The sequence below is a fragment of the Balaenoptera musculus genome, chromosome 3, assembly GCF_009873245.2.
Source record: "Balaenoptera musculus isolate JJ_BM4_2016_0621 chromosome 3, mBalMus1.pri.v3, whole genome shotgun sequence".
NCBI classification, from domain to species: Eukaryota; Metazoa; Chordata; class Mammalia; order Artiodactyla; family Balaenopteridae; genus Balaenoptera; species Balaenoptera musculus.
The window spans coordinates 52,289,259-52,306,764 of record NC_045787.1 but is presented as its reverse complement, the minus strand read 5'-3'; the positions used below and the strand labels follow the sequence as shown (position 1 = coordinate 52,306,764).

Sequence of the window (17,506 nt, the reverse complement as noted above, 5' to 3'; positions counted from 1 at the left end):
TATAAAACAAAAGAAAACCTACTTAGACACATAATATGTGCTCAATAAATGGTAGCTACTGTAATTATCATATTAGTGGTTGTAACACGGTAGTGGTAGTAGTATTATTATCTCAAGGTATTGTGAACTCTGATGCTAAGAATTGGCTCTTGGAAATGAAATGGGAGGACAGTAATACCAAATATCTCCTATATGTCAAAGGACTGGAGGACAGACAATGTCGGAGGTAGCCAAATTCAGCCCAGTGAGGAATACATGAACTTTAACTTTCTTTAGTCACTACCATATCTTGCATCATAATGAGGGTAGTTGCAATCCTGTTTCGAAGGTATTTCTAAGAAAAAATAGAGCCAAGGCTGGCACCCTTAACTCTTCTCTCTCTTAGTCAGACTGCTCTGTATATGGCAGTGGCCTCTACTTCCCTGGGTCACCTTGGGGTGGGAACAAGAGGGGATTCCACTCCAGCCGCTTTAGCAGGCCTGAATCACGGGGTCAAGGGATGGATTCGTCCTCCTCCTGTACCAAGACCGGAAGTGGGTACTGTGAAGGTGGCCAAGGCAGCAGCTCCACTCCCTTTCTGGGATGACCCTGCTCCCTCTTGCCCTAGTTCCCAGCTCCAGCAGGTGCCCCTGCAGGGCACCTTCCCTCTGCCCCCCACAGAGTGCTCTGCCCTTCCAGTGTGCCCCAGCACCTCTCCTGGTCACTCACCTAGGCCAGCTAACAAGGTGGCCTCCTCCGTGAGGACAGACTCCTGCTCCCACAGCCTCTCTGATGGAAAGGAACCAGAAGCTGTTGCTGGCCAAACCGTTGAAGCTCGCCTAGGGTCACTAGGAACCATCACCCTGAGAGTCCATGTGACCAGCGCAAAGGAACTGCACCACTGATTCACGTCGGCCAGGAAATGCACTGGGCCATTCTGAGGCTGGGTGCTCAGCTATTTTTGGCAAGAATGGGTACTATGCAGAAGTGACTTCCCCTTTTTTGCAGCAAAAAGCCACCAAATGCTGAGCAGTCAACAGCATTTCTTGTTCTCAGATTACCCTTCTGAGCACTCTCTGGCTGCCAGATTATCGAGGCCATCATAGCTTGATTCGATTTCTCAGCTCCAGGCATTAGCTAACCCTGCCAAGCTGGGTTGCCTCGGTCCTGTGATGGCTCCCCGTGTCGGCTGCTTCCTGTTGGCGGTGCTGATGTCTGCCAGCTGTGAAGTCATCACCTCCTCAAATCCAATGTGCACTGAGGTGAGTCCAAACTATTTGTCTTTGTCCAGATTAAACCATCTGGAAATGTTGAGATTCAGCATGCAGTCCTATCTGAGCCTTAAAAGGGCAACGAGGTGTGTAGGAGTTTTTCTTTAGAGTGAAAAAGGAACCAAAGGGCTCAGCCGGGGAGATGATCTTACTGATTCATAGTAGGAAGAAGTGAGAGTTGTTTTCCTCTGCAAACAATTTCCCCCAAATAATCCCAGTTGGGACATAAGATGTCAACAGGGTCCCAGTGCAAAGAGCAGACCTCCAAACCTGCTCCCTAGCATGGAGGAGCGTCTGTCCAACCTCCCAGCACATGGCCACTTCCCCAAAGAGTCCTTCAGTTCCCTGGCATTCAGGACAGAGACTAGTAAAGACCACCTGTGCCAGGCTTTAGAGCATATAAAGATCACTCTGAATGAGTCTGGCTTTCTCCTCGAGTTGGACAGCCCTCCATCTGTTTCACTAACCCACAGGAGAAGCATCTGAGCATAGAGCCAAGTTGCACCTTCTGTTTTGGACCATAACAGTATTTATCAACCTGTGGGAAGTTCTTGGGGAGGGTGGTGAGAGAGAGAAAGGAGAAGGGCTCATTCTCTTGCCATCCTCCACTTATTACCTCTGATCCCAGCAGGTATCCAGCACCATGTGGCCTGTCAGACAAGTGCTGTAAACAGGAAGGACCATCAGTCTTGGTGGCTGAGTGGGCTGCTTTCCTAGGTTGGGGCTGAATGGTGAGAAAGAAGCAGGAGTAGCAGGATGGAGAAAGGCAGGGCTTAGGAGCCAGGGTTAGGAGAATAAGGGAGAGCGGAGCAAGGACCCACCAGACAAGAGCAAGAATCAAAGCTAGGACTGGAACAAGGCCTAGAAGCAGAAAGCAACAGAACCTTGTTAGTCTGGTACTGGGATGGAATCAGGATGCATGCTCAGACCAAAAGGAGGTACGATGCCCAGGGGAAATTTCTCAGTCTGCTATAACAAAGTACCACAGACCAGGGGACTTCAACAACAGAAACTTACTTTTGTACAATTCTGGAGTCTGGAAGTCCAAGATCAAGGTGTCGGCAAGGTTGGCTTCTTCTGAGGCCTCTCTCCTTGGCTAGTTGATGGCCTTCTTCTCCCTATGTCTTCACATCATTTCCCCTTTGTATGCATCTGTGTCCAAATTTATTGTTCTTATAAAGACACCAGTCGTATTGGATTAGGGCCTACCCTAATGACCTCACTTTAACTTAGTTACCTCTTTGAAGACTCTATGTCCAAATAAAGTCTCATTCTGAGGTACCGATGTTAAGACTTCAGCATATGAATTTGGGGGAGACACAATTCAGCCCACAACAGAAGGGGGCAAGTAAAAGGCTTTTATCAGCTCCAGAAGGCTGTATCCTCATCATTCAGGTTGAAAAATCAACTGCACAGAGGCCTGTAGGTAACGTGTAAGAGGGTAGGAGTGGAGACACCATCTCCTCAGTAATCAGGTAGGGTATGCCATCCACCTTCTAGCAACATCCTCAGATGGGATAATATTACCATTAAATTCCAGCTCATTGGGAAACAGTCCATGTTAAATATCTTACTCTTAAGTCTACCAGTTCACTTTTTAAATCCCCACATTGCAGCAAAGTCTGTGCAGCCTTTCTGAAGCCCACAAGGGCCCTCACTGCTGGGAGATTTTGGAAATCCCTGAAAATATTGGACCAGTCTAGATTCCTATTGAAGACACCAGGCCCTAGAGTCACCAGTTGCTTTTTGCAAATGGTACCTGCTTTAGCAGAGGGAAGGAGAAAGAGGCAGGAAGAACTAGTCCTTTTGCTGCCTATTCAGAGGACTTCCATGCCATTCAGGTGGCAGGAGTGACACTGAGCATCCCAGGACCTCCAGGCCTGCCCTATGCTACAGTGAGAGATTTCCTTTTTGGAGAAGTCAGGTGAGACTGAAACCTTCCAATATCACATCCTCCCTGCAGCCCTGCCTCTGAAAGGACTCTGATTTTAAATGCCTTGGGACCTATTCAATTAATAGTGGGTCTATATTTTCCTTTACCTCTTCTATCATGTTTGAGTTCATGATAGCAGGATTCTAAGGCTATTTATAGAGCCCTCACTTCTATGTCAATACTGGGGAGGGAACTGGGAGATACGACTTGTTCCTGAAGGTAAGGACCGTCTAGGCTTCAGAAAAGTGGGATAAAGTAGAAGTGGTAGGAGAGGATGCTTTTGATTTAACGGTTTGGCCCTTTTTCAGGTGAAATTCACTCCAGCTTGCCCACTCCTTCCTCTTGTTTTCCTTTCCTCATTCATTCTTCCTCTTCAGTTTCAGCAAAATTAACACATACTGTATATATGTTTATGTGACCACCATGAATTTATCAGGCCCTATCCTGAAAACAAGGGTTTGGTTTGGTTTTGAGTTCAGTAAATTTTTTATTGAAGTAAAATATACATACAGAAAAGCTCACCAATCCTAAGTGTAGAGCTCAATGAGTTCTCACCAAGTGAACACATCCACGTGAGCAGCACACAGATCAAGAAACAGAACTTTCTCAGCACCTCAGAAGCCCTCTCATGTCTCCTCTCGGTCACTAGCCCCCAAGACCATCCAGTACTCTCATTTATGTCACCAAAAATTGACTTTGCCTCTTTTTGAATTTTGTGTACATGAGACCATACAGTGTGTACTCTTCTGGGTCTGGCTGCTTCCACTTAATATCAAACACGTGATATTTATATATGATGTTGTGTGCAGCCATCATGTGCTCCATTAATCACTGAATGGTATTCTGTTTCATTAGTGAAACTATTTATTTATACATTCTACTGTTAGTGGACATTTGCATTGTTTTCAATTTTTTGCCTATTATGAATGTTGCTGCTTTGGATATTCTTACCTAGGTCTTTAGTAAACAAATATTTATTAGGTGTATAATAGAGAGTAGATGTATTTGGTCATAGGGTACACATATGTTTAACTTCAGTAAATATTGCCAAACAGTTTTTCAATGGGTTGGTACACATTTATTCTCACCAGCAATGGATGTGAGTTCTGATTGCCCTACAGCCTCACTAACATTTGCTATTGTTTGTTTAAGAACATTAGCTCTTCTGATGGATAGGGGTATTTCACTGGGATTTTTTATTTTCCTGATAAATAATTAAATTGAGTATATTTATGTACCCTTGTGTGTGTTTGTGTGCCTGTGTGAGTGTGTAAGTGCCTATTTCAAGTCTTTGGCCCATTTTCTCTTATGTTGTCTGTATTTTGGTTTTTGTTTTTTGTTTTTGTAGTGGTTCTTCATGTATTCTGGATACAGGTTCTTTATCACATTACAAATATCTTCTCCCACTCTGTGGCTTGCCTTTTCACTCTCTTGACATTTTTGGATGAACAGAAACCCTTAATTTTAATATTGCTTGATTTATCATTGTTCCTTTATTTATTTTCAGTGCATATCTGTTCTGTTTAAGAAATTTTTGCCGGGACTTCCCTGGTGGTGCAGTGGTTGGGGGTCCGCCTGCCAATGCAGGGGACGCAGGCTCAATCCCTGGTCCAGGAGGGGCCCACATGCCATGAAACAGCTGGGCCCTTGTGCCACAGCTACTGAGCCTGCACTCTAGAGCCCGCGAGCCACAACTACTGAGCCCACGCGTGGCAACTGCTGGGGCCCGCCCACCTGGAGCTCGTGCTCCGCAACGGGAGAGGCCACAGCAGTGAGAGGCCCACACACAGCAGCGGAGACCCAGTGCAGCCTAAATAAATAGATAAATGATAGATAGATAGATAGATAGATAGATAGATAGATAGATAGATAGATAGATAGATAAATAAATAACTTAAAAAATTTTTTTGCCAACACAAGGCCATGAAGATATTATCCTATGTTTTCTTCTGGAAGTTTTATAATTTGGTATTTATGTCTAAGTTTCACATGTAAATTTACAGTCCACTTGGAATTGCTTTTTGCATATGATGTGACGTAGGAGTCAGGATGAATTTTTTAATAAAACTTTTTGTTCGAAAAAAATGTCAAACCTTGACAAATTCTAAAATATTCTAAAAATATTATAACGAACACTCATAAATACTCCACACAGAACCTTCCATGATTAAATGCTCTGTGTGTGTATTCATGTAGGTGTGTGTATCATAAGTAACAAAATTAGATCTATGACCAGGTTTTTGGAGGCTGACCAATATGCAAAGAGTAGCTGGAATTCAGTGTTCTGTGATTTGGACTCAGGTAACATTTTACATGTGCTCTTGAATAATTGCTTGGGAGTGTAGGCATGCCTCCTCATTTCAAATGGGCTCATCTTGACTATTCTGTCCCCTTAAAACCACAGTAGGAGACAGTCTTTTGGGTCTAGGTATGGGGAGAGTGTTTACGTAGAGCTATGTTTTAAAAGAACTCCAAGTTCATGGATACAAGGGCTTTCCAATAGCTCTAGACGATGACAATGATGTTTTGATGATCCAGGGAAATGCTAACTTTTCTTGTGAGAGTGACGTACATTACCTCATTAATCCTCAGAGTTGGTCTGTCAACAGGGGTTATTACCCTCGATCTACAGCTGGGCAAAAAAGGAAGCGCAGAGAACACAGCTTGGTAGTTGAGAGCTGGGATTTGAACCTGGGCAGTCTGCCTCAAGACACAGGAAAAGAACCACTTATAATTGGAGTGCCCTTTGCCTGGAGGAGTTAGACTGACAGCAAAGTTTTAGGGCTGTGACCTCTTGGGAGTGTTTTGTTTCATTTTCAGAGAGTAATTATGACTCTGTGATTTGGCTCAGTCAAATTGCTATCTCTGGATAGAGGAGTGATCACCAAGGGAGGGCTGGGGTTCAGTGTCCCAGACTCCTCGTGCCTGGCGGAGCTGGCTGCTGTGGGTACCAAGTGCAGAGGAGACATCCCAACAAGTGGGATCAGCACTTGCGTGAAACTCAGAGAATTTGAAATCAGAAAATGATCTCAGCACTTGTGAGGAGAGAAAATATTGTGGAATGGCAGGGGGTTAGAGATGCAGCAGAAAGAAGCAAAAGAAGATCCTGATTGAAAAAATGCATATGAATACCTGGAGGGAAAAGGGATTGCAGACACAAATGTAGCACTTGGGAGTCCTGCTCTGTGTAAAGGCACAGCTCTGTGGCGGAGCTGGAGATGAAGTGACCGGCACAGGTCCCAGTGCAAATGCCCATGATATGGAATAGGGATGGGCATGGGGCAGTTGTCCTGAATACCAGCTGGCTTTGTCTCAGCCCTGCTGGCTGCATAAGTTCACATCCAGAAGGGTCCTGTCTGCGATGGAATGGCCAAAGCAGAAGAATGAGAAAGTGACTTTGGAAACTGACCCTAGACTGAGGTCTAGCGATGAAGTCTGGGTCTGTAAGAAGTGGTCATGTGGGGCTCAGAGAAACCACAGGAGCTGCAAAAGCGGTGGTGGGTGTTTGCCTAGAAAAGCAACTGAACCCGTGATCCTCACAGCTGGCCCAGCCCTGGGCAAAATGGCAGTGGCTACACAGTCAGGACCCAGCAATCCTCTTTTACACCCTGTCCTTTCCTGCTCCGTTGTATTATCATTCTGCTGCCCGGGAATCCTGTGCTATGCTATCAGAACTCACCCCTAGAAAGTTTTGCTGTGAAAACTGACAGTGAATAAGATACAATCTCATTGATGTAGTTCTATGAAAAATGTATAACCTGAATCAAATCATGAGGAAACATTCAAACCCCAAAGGAGTAACATTCTGCAAACTATGCGCCTGGATTCTTAAAAAAATTAATCAATGCCAGGAGAGACCAGGAAAGGCTGAAGAATCATTTCAGATTACAGGAGACAAAAGAGACATGGAAATGAGATGCAGTGATTGTACGGGAGTGTGGCTGTGAAAGCCGTGGCAGAAGAGCCCAGAACAGTCTCTGAAATGTGTGTGGTTTTCAAATTTTCTCATGAGCTGCAGTTCTTGTCATTCACGTCTTTCTTTAGGAATCAAGGGCAGAGAGCTCATTGCAGTTTATGTAACTAGAGATTATTGAGTGTACGACCCAGGCTCGTGGTGGTGGACTTCTCAGTACTCCTGGGAAGTGTTATGCACTGGTTCTTGGGTTTTCACTGGGTTGAAACTGAGCTATTCCTTTCCATTTGCTAGGCGCTCCCTCAGGCCACTGGCTCAGGGGAGCTAGTGCTCCATTCCAACTTTGGGAATCACATTAATGCAGTGAAGTGCTTAGTAAAGCATACAATTTAGTTGTCACGGGCACGTTATATTCTGGAAAAGGAGGGAATTGCCAACGTCGAGCCTTTTGCTAAAGGACCAGAATAGAGTGAGATGAACTGAGAAAAGGCCCCCTTTCTCCACGTATATATGACATCAGCTATGCCAGTGGAGACCAGAAAAGAAAAATGTCTCCTCAAAGCTAATCCAGACCTTAGCAGCTGCACATACATCTTCTCTCTAGGTCTTCCATGTTCAGGGGGACCAAAGAGGGGTCTAGCAGCATGTGTTTCCCCCACCAGTCAATCAAATATGTTTTAAATGCAAAGTGTGCATTTCAAGGGCATTATGTAGATTTGTGGCAGTGCCTGAAGGGCTTTGGGTCTATGAAACAATTATGGATTACAAGAAAATATAAATATGGCAATTTCCTCAGTGACTTTCTTAATATTGCCACAATATAGAAGAAAACCAGTGATTTCCTGTAAATGAGCATGCTCACTGTACCTACAAAAAAGTGCCCAACTAAGCAGAAGTTGGAGTGAATAAAGGAAAAAGCAGTTAAATTGGCAACACCTCTAAAACGTCACACTTCAGAGCAAAGGCGGATGTGTGCCATCTTCTGTTTCTAACTAAGCAGACCTGTTTACAACTCAGGATGAGGACAACTGCTGATTTAGACTTTCATGGGGCAGGTCTTTCCCAGTCCAGGGCAGTCTCAACGGGGCGTCTAGTGAGACCAACTGCATGGCCCAGAGAAAGCAGGGCCTGAAAGGTTGGATGAAATCACATGGAGCCTGAGATGAGCTGAGAGATGGCCTATGGTTCCGGGATGTCTTTCTTCTTTGTATCCCCAAGTGTACTTTTCTTGGAGATCATTTCTTTCTTTCCCTGGAGCCTCCCCATGCAAAATAAACCCCAACAGACCTTCATACCTGCCCCACTACCCTTTATCCTAAGGCATCATCCAGATAAGTTATGAGCCCACAATTCTATAGGCTTCTAACTAACCCCTTCCCATTTTTACCTAGTTAGTCCAAGATCTATAACTTGAGTTTGCACCTCTAGCAAGCAGTAAACAACAGACGTCAGAACACTTGAGTCTCCTGGGGACCCAGAATGAGGAAGTCCTCTGAATCTGTGTGCAGGGCTGCGCCCAAATGTTAGGTCTGGTATCAGCAGCAGAGATTTAAAACTCAGTCATTCTTCAAGATTACAAGACCTATGACCTAAGATCTGTGCCATGCTGTTAGTTCTCTTTAAAAAAGATTGTATTAAGAAAATTTCTAAATATGTACAAAAGCACTTAGTTACAGGGAACCTTGCGTGCATCGCTCCACATTCAACAACCATCAACGTTTTGCCTACTAATTTCCGCTTTCCACGCCTTCCTTTCTTGCCAAAGTATTTTAAAGCAAATCCCAAGCATCATGTCATTTTGCCTCTAAATCCTTCAAAATGCAACTCAAAATAAGAACATTTCTCCTACATAACGGCAAGGTCATTATCATTAACAAAAGTCACAGTTTCTTAGTATTCTCTAATATCCTGTCCTCATTCAAAGTTCCCTGATAAAATGTCTTTTCCCAAATGCTTTATTTGAATCAGCATCTAAAGAAGGGCTACTCTATGTCATATGATCCAGAAATCCCACTCCTGGGCATATATACAGACAAAACTATAATTTGAAAAGACACCTGCACTCCAATATTCATTGCAGCACTATTTACAATAGCCAAGACATGGACGCAACATAAATGTCCATCAGCAGATGAATGGATAAAGAAGATGTAGTACATATATATACAATGGAATACTACTCAGCCATAAAAAAGAATGAAATAATTCCATTTGCAGCAACATGGATGGACCCTAGAGATTATCATACTAAGTAGATCATAAAGAGGAAGACGAATACCATTGATTTCACTTATACGTGGAATCTAGAATACAACACAAATGAACTTATTTACAAAACAGAAACAGACTCACAGACATAGAGAATAGACTTGTGGTTGTCAAGGGAGTGGCGGTGAGGGAGGACTAGAGTGGGAGTTTGAGATTAGCAGATGCAAACTATTATATATAAAACAGATAAACAACAAGGTTCTACTGTATAGCACAGGGAACTATATTCAATACCCTGTGATAAACCATAATGGAAAAGAATATGAAAAAGAATGTATATATAAAATATATATACACACATACATATATGTATAACTGAATCACTTTGATGTACACCAGAAACTAACATGACATTGTAAGTCAACTATACTTCAATACAACATTTAGAAAAGAAGGGCTCCTCTATTATTTGTTGGTTATGTCTCTGAAGTAGCTTTAGTATCTGTCTCTTTTTATAAGAGCAGCCTCATCTCTCATCTCACCCCCTTGCTCTCCGCGTCCGCCAAGCATCATTCACATTTTGATAAAACGAAGTCAGTCATGCTACGGAATGCTCCACCTTCTGCCTTTGGCTGACTGCTACCTTGTGGTGCTGTTTACCTGAAATCCCCCAAATCACTTATAGACTGAAAGTTAGGCCTAAAGTCTTGACTGGATTTAAGGTTAAACTTTTTTTGGCAATACTTCATAGGTGGTGCTGTGTACTTCGTACTGCATCACATCACAAAGTATGTAATATCTGATCGTATTCTTTTGTCGAAGCTAATCTAGAGTTGATTTGTTTGTTTCAAAGTGAAAGAGAACATTTCCATTGCGTCCAAAATCAAAACTATAAAACAAATTGCGTTCAGAGAAGGCTTGTTTTCATCCCCGCTCCTCCATCTGGTTCCTTCCTTTCCCTTAAATATGACCAGTTTATGGTTTTTCCCCATGGTTTCTTCTTGTAAATGTAAGAAAATACACACATACCTTCCTTACACAAAAGGTAGCATACTGTATACCATATACCATATACAATATATACTAATAGACGTTCTGCACCTTGCTTTTTTCACCTTACAGTAAACCTGCATATCACTCAATTATCAGTTTATGGAGATCGTGCTTACCCTTTTTTCAGCTACACAGGGTTCCATTCAGTGAATATACCATATTTTGTTCAAGTGGTCCTATATGGATGGAAAATCTGATTATTGCCAATCTTTTGCTATTGTAAAAAATACTAAAATGAATAATGTTATGCATAAGTCATTTTGCGTTTTTCCAAGTATTATATTTGGTGAAGATTCCTAGAAGTAAGACCGCTGCTCAAAGGATAAAACATGTAATTTTGCTAGATAGTCAACCATACACCATATACTGTCTGATACTAATTTACATTGTTTCTCTCATCAGAAAGAAGCCAACAAGACATATAACTGTGAAAATTTAGGTCTCAGAGAAATTCCTGACACTCTACCAAATACAACAGAATTTTTGGAATTCGGCTTTAACTTCTTGCCTACAATTCAAAATATAACCTTCAGCAGGCTCATAAATCTTATCTTTTTGGATTTGACCAGGTATGTATCTGAGTTCTTTGCATGTGCTTGATGTTTTACTTAGGTCAAAACACAACTTGCATTCAAATTGTTTCCACGACCTTCTTTTGGGGCACAGGGACAACATGCTTATTCTGCATGTTTACCCTTTCCCATGAAATATTTTTATACAGGTAAAATATAATTTAAATAAGCACCAATCAATGGAGAGGAAGGTGGCTTGTTCTCAAACTAGATTGTGTCAGCAGTGCTGTTTTATGAAGTTCTAAGGATTATCAATAACAAAACTGAAAATAAATCCTCTACTAAATCGGATGCCATATCGTACTATATTTTAGCACAGTTGACTATTAATGGGTGTGACATTTTAAGAAAAAAATTATAGGAGAAATACATGCCATCTACTAATTTTTTCCTGAAACTTGGTAAAAAAAGAGTTCCATTATTTGGTTTTAGAGGCAGAATTAGGATTCTAAATGCTGAACCAGTGCTTGTGAACCAGCAGGCAGAAGTATCATAAGAAAATAAGGAAGAGAGTGAAAGAGAAATGCAGCTGGGGTGTGTGTGTGTGTGTAATGGGGGAAGGGCTCCGTATGTGGATGAGGTCTGCACCCCTTGCAACAGCTCTGCTTCTTCTACTTTGGTCCTTCAACTTAAGCTTCTACAGAGCAGGAGAGTATTCACATACATAGAACTGTACGTTCACATCTGCATAACCACCACTGGGAGGTACATACTGCCATCCCACTCGTGTTAGATGGGAAAACAGAGGTTCAATGAGATTTTATGAGCTTGCTTAAGGTCACACGGGAAGGAAACTGGGACTCTGCTCTCCTGACTCCCAGTCCAGAGTCCCCCAAATAACCCTAGGCTACCTCCCAGCCAAGACTCCGTGAGATACAATTGAGAGAAAGCCTTGCCCTTTCAGATCTTTCTGTTACCTACCTAGTTTTGCCACAAAGAAATTTACTTTCCCTCTCCTTTATCATTTCTCATTTTCAGATGAGATGAGTTTGACCACATTTTTAAGAAGTGTTGGGCCAGGATAGCTTTTGTAGCTGAAGGACTTTTAGTTTCCTCTACTGCTATTTTGAAAAAGTGATAAAAACAGGACCTCATACTTTCTAAAATCCTCCTCCTCTGCTGCCCTCCCCGCCTGTAATCTGCCTACAAATGAGGCACTGTTTTTATTACTTAACACAGTCGTGGTTTCCTTAGCTTTACCAACTTGCTTTCTATCCCCTTTTCTCATTCTTCTGTCTTGCTTTTCAGACATTCCTCTCTGGAATGATTCCTCTCTGGAATCATTTTCCTTTCTCCTAAAGCACCTCCTTAGACATTTCTTTAGTGAGTGTCTGTTAGCAGTCAACTCCCTCAGTTTTTGTTTTTCTGAAGATATCTTTATTTCACTCTGATTCTTGAAAGATAGCATTTTCTGGCGTATGATTCTAGGTGGACAGTTGTTTTTTTCTCGGCCCTTTGAGGCTATCATTCCAGTCTCCCACTGTTGCTGTTGGGAGGTCATCTATCTGTCTAGTCGTTGTTCGCATGTTGGCAACCTGCCTTTTCTTCTCTGGACATTTCCAATAGCTTCTCTTGGTCCTTGGAATTCTGTAATATCACAATGATGCACTGTGTAGATCGTCAGGCTCCTTGAATCTGAGATTGGCGTCTTTCATCAATTCTAAAATATTCTAGCCACTATCAATTTGAACTCCGGTTTGCCCCCATTCACTCCTGTATCTCCTTTGGATTTCTGATGAGACTTATACTGCATCCTCTTATCTGTCCTTTATATATCTTAATCTCTCTTTCTTGTTTCCCAACTCCTTGTTTTTTGGACTACATTCTCGGTAATTTCCTCATATTTACTCCTAGTCCATTAATATCCTCTTCAGCTGTGTTTAATCTCCTGTATAAACTATCCATTGGCTTATAATTTCAATTATTAACTTCTCTCATTTCAATAAGTTTCACTGATTTTTCATTTTACAGATATATGAGATCAGTTTTAATATTTTTTCCTTCATCATACTTTTGGTTCTTGGTTTACCTTTAAACATATCAAACATATGTTTGACAAAAGCATATTTATTATATGTTCTGATAATATTCAATACATAAAAGCTATATAATATATTCTTTATATATCATATATATACATATATATATGATATATATACATACACATTATCAGATATATCTGATAACTCTGGCATCTGCTACCTTTTTTTTTTTTTAAATAAATTTATTTATTTATTTATTTTTGGCTGCGTTGGGTCTTTGTTGCTGCACACAGGCTTTCTCTAGTTGCAGCGAGTGGGGGCTACTCTTCGTTGCGGTGTGCAGGCTTCTCATTGTGGTGGCTTCTCTTGTTGTGGAGCACGGGCCTAGGTGTGTGGGCTTCAGTAGTTGTAGCACGCGGGCTCAGTAGTTGTGGCTCACGGGCTTAGTTGCTCCGCGGCATGTGGGATCTTCCCAGACCAGGGCTCGAACCCGCGTCCCCTGCATTAGCAGGCGGGTTCTTAACCACTGCGCCACCAGGGAAGCCCATGCTACCTTTTTTAATCTGATTCTGTAGAACTTTTTATTTTGGCTGACTTAAGCTAATGTGTTTTCCTTATGTGTTTAGTGAATTTAATTTTAAGCTCATTTATCATGTGGAACTTTGTGTAAATCTTTGTTTAAAATGTTTTCCTGGAACTAGATAATACCAATGAATTATTAATATTTTCATGTGTGACAATGGCATCATGGCTATAGAAAATAAACCTATTTTTTTGGAGATGCATACTGAAATATGTATGGACACCTAGGATTTGACATAAAATAATTTAGGAGAGAGAAGTAGGTATAGTTGAAGCAAAGAAGCATATATGGCAAAATTGTGAGAATTGTTGCATTTGTGTGAAAGATATATGGAAGTTCATCGTACTATTCTCTTTACTTTTATGTAAATTTGAAAGTTCTTCTTATAAAAATTTAAGTAAGTACATGACTCCAGAAAAGGTTTCTCTTTACTTCTGCTAGTTACCTGAAGTCACTACCATCCTGGAACTGCTTTAAGCTAAATTTTCCACTTGGGTTTCTTTGGGGAAGTCCACAGAGGTAGCATAAATTCAGGCTACAGTTCTCATAGGTGGAAGCTTCTGGTTAAAGGATCTCAGAGGAGACTTTTCTTGTTGTTCTTGTTGTTGTTGTTCTACCCAGAGCCAAGGCCAAGACAAAAGCATATCCTAAAGGTCTCCCTCTGTGGGTTTTCTTTTTTAAGGTCACCCATTGAAAGGATCCTTTGAGGGTGTTGGTAGTTGGCAGGTTTTGATAAGACCTCCTATCCTGTCCCCAAGTTTGTCTCCTGACACGGGTCCCTGTGGCTCATTAACACCCAGGCTCTAGGCCACTAGGGATTGGCAAATATTGGCAGATATGACAAAACTAGCTCCAGAAATCCCTTGGTTCTACGGATTCAAGCTTCCCTTTGACAATGCATTTCTACGTAATTCTCTTACTGACCTTCAGGGGAGCTCTCTGTGTGTGTGTGTGTGTGTGTGTGTGTGTGTGTGTGTGTGTGTGTGTGTATAATCCAGTATTTTTAGGTGTAATATCAGGATGGGTTTCTCTGAACCTCTAGTGTTCCATATTCCTATGGGGCATTTTCATATATACCATTTGAATCACAACCATTCTACAAAGTAATCATTGTTACTATAATTTAGAGAAGAAAAAACTGAGGTTGAAAAAAGTTGTGACTTGCCCAGGATGGCACAGATTCATATTTTACATAGCATATGTTATATATTATGCAGTATATAAGACATATTTTATATCACTTATAATAGTAAATAATAGTTTGATTTTGACTACAATCAAACCACTAAACTGTTCCAAACAGAAACCTCTGAGAGTTCAATCTAAAATATCTGGAAAAAAATTCTAAATCAGAGTGTTCAGATCTGAGGCTAGTCATTAACTCAACAGGCCATCTGTAGGTACTGAAGAAAGTTTATTATGTTTTACTTTGAATAATAATGTACACTGTTTTTACTATACACAAAAGATGGCTTTGTTACTACAGGTCACTGTGACAGAATTTTTTTCTTTTCCCTAATTAATTCTTATTAAATACTGTTATCTTTTTAAGGTGCCAGATTAACTGGGTACGTGAAGATACTTTTCAAAACCATCATCAACTGAACACCATTGTGTTAACTGGAAATCCCCTGATATTCATGGCAGAAACATCACTTACCGGGCCCAAGTTGCTGAAGCATCTTTTCTTAACCCAAACAGGAATATCCAATCTTGAGTTTATCCCAGTGCACAACCTGGAAAACTTGGAAAGTTTGCATCTTGGAAGCAACCATATTTCCTCTATTAATCTCCCAGAAAACTTCCCAACACAGAATCTGAAAGTCCTGGATTTTCAGAATAATGCTATACACTACATCTCTAGTAAAGACGTAAACGGTCTGGAACAGGCCACGAACCTAAGCCTTAACTTCAATGGCAATGACATTAAAGGCATTGAGCCTGGGGCTTTCAATTCAAAAATCTTTCAAAGTTTGAAATTTGGAGGGTCTCTCAACTTATCTGTTATATTGAAAGGTCTACAGAACTCTACTATTCAGTCTCTTTGGCTGGGGACATTTGAGGACACTGATGACCAAGACCTCACTTCAGCCACATTTGAGGGACTTTGTGACATGGCTGTTGAGAGCATCAACCTACAAAAGCACCATTTCGATGGCTTCTCACCTTCTACATTTCGGTGCTTCACTCGACTCCAGGAGTTGGATCTGACGGCAGCTCACTTGAAAGGATTACCCTCTGGGATTGAGGGCATGATCTCTCTCAAGAAATTAGTTCTCAATGCAAATAGTTTTGACCAATTGTGTCAAATCAATGCTGCCAGTTTCCCATCCCTTACAGACCTCTATGTCAAAGGTAACATGAAGAAACTTGACCTCGGTGCCAGGTGTTTGGAAAAACTAGAAAATCTTCAGAAACTTGATTTAAGTCACAGTGACATTGAGGCTTCTGACTGTTGCAATCTGCAACTCAAAAACCTGCCCCACTTGCAATACTTAAACCTGAGCTACAATGAGCCCCTTGGTCTCGAGGATCAGGCATTCAAAGAATGTCCTCGGCTAGAACTCCTGGATTTGGCATTTACCCACCTGCTTGTTAAGGCTGCACAAAGTCCTTTCCAAAACCTCCATCTCCTGCGGGTTCTGAATCTCTCTCACTGCCTCCTTGATACCAGCAATCGACACCTTCTAGAAGACCTGCTGGATCTCCGGCATCTGAATGTACAAGGGAATCACTTTCAAGATGGGAGCATCTCAAAGACCAACCTACTTCAGACAGTGAGCAGCTTGGAGACTCTGATTTTATCCTCTTGTGATCTCCTCTCCATAGACCAGCAAGCATTCCACGGCCTTGGGAAAATGAGCCACTTAGACTTAAGCCACAACAGCCTGACAGGCGATAGCATGGATGCGTTTAGCCCTCTTAAGGGGCTCTACCTCAATCTGGCCGCCAATAACATTCGCATCATCCCACCCCATCTCCTCCCCGCCTTGTCTCAGCAGAGCACCATTAATTTAAGTCACAATCCCCTGGACTGCACTTGCTCAAATATCCATTTCATAACATGGTACAAAGAAAACCTGCATAAACTCGAGGGCTTGGAGGAGACCATGTGTGCAAATCCCCCATCTTTAAGGGGAGTTAAGCTGTCTGACGTCAAACTGTCTTGTGGGCTGACGGGTATGGGCATTTTCTTTCTTGTAGTATTTGTATTCTTGGTCATCATTCTGCTCATTTTTTCAGTTAAATTTCTTCTTAGGTGGAAATACCAGCACATTTAGTGCTGAAGATTTCTAGAGATCGAAAATAAATATGTTTAGCAAAATTGCCCTCAGTAAAGGAACTGTTGTTTGTTAGTGACCAGACTTTTCAGATGGGTTCCTGGAGCCGGGTAGGGATTCACTGTGCTTTTCTGAGTCCCAGAACTAATGTCCCAGCCTCCTGGGAAGGTAAACTGACTAGGGCCAGAGGGCCAGATGCAGCTGTGAGAGACACAGAGCCTTTTCCTCACATGGTCGGTGGCTAGAAGTTGAGGAGGACCCATGGCAGGGAAAGGCCAGGAGAGTAACCTACTAGGAGGCCATCACTTCCATTCATGAGCATCCTTTGAAGCACCGCCCACCTTGACCCTAAAAGGAGGTCATCAACTCCCACAGCTTGGCAGTGCCAAGGACCCCAGCTCCCCAGCTCTCTCTCCCACAGCTCAGGCATTGTGCTTGGGTCTGAGTTCTCAGTAATGTAGCCATTTGGGAAACAAGTTGGAGATAAAGTCTCAAAGCTTATTTTAAATGACAAAGAGACAACAAAGAATTTAAAAGAAGAGGCTGAAAAATGAATCTTGCCATCAAATTGACTTCGTTAACCTCCTTAATCCTTACTTCTCCAAGGATTCTACAATGCCTCTGCAGTGCAAATAGCTCCAAGAAAAAAAAAAAAAAAAAAAAAAAAGACACCCCTGCCAGGATGGCCCTCCCCCAGGGTTTAGGAGTTTTGCACATTGGCCACCCTCACT

At 42.0% G+C, this 17,506-nt stretch overlaps 1 protein-coding gene across 1 annotated transcript; it reads left to right on the top strand.

The window, feature by feature from the left end:
• Positions 1-992: 992 nt before the first annotated feature.
• On the top strand, positions 993-16,819 carry CD180 (CD180 molecule). Its single transcript, XM_036847926.1, has 3 exons — positions 993-1,241; positions 10,760-10,926; positions 15,047-16,819. The coding sequence occupies exons 1-3, from the start codon at positions 1,152-1,154 to the stop codon at positions 16,773-16,775; spliced, it is 1,986 nt and encodes a 661-aa protein (XP_036703821.1). The 5' UTR covers positions 993-1,151; the 3' UTR covers positions 16,776-16,819.
• Positions 16,820-17,506: the final 687 nt, after the last annotated feature.

Coding starts and splice junctions, on each gene's coding strand:
- CD180 (XM_036847926.1), top strand. CDS start 1,152: ATGGCTCCCCGTGTCGGCTGCTTCCTGTTGGCGGTGCTGATGTCTGCC. Junction 1,242..10,759: donor CAAATCCAATGTGCACTGAG/GTGAGTCCAAAC, acceptor TTCTCTCATCAG/AAAGAAGCCAACAAGACATA. Junction 10,927..15,046: donor ATCTTTTTGGATTTGACCAG/GTATGTATCTGA, acceptor TATCTTTTTAAG/GTGCCAGATTAACTGGGTAC.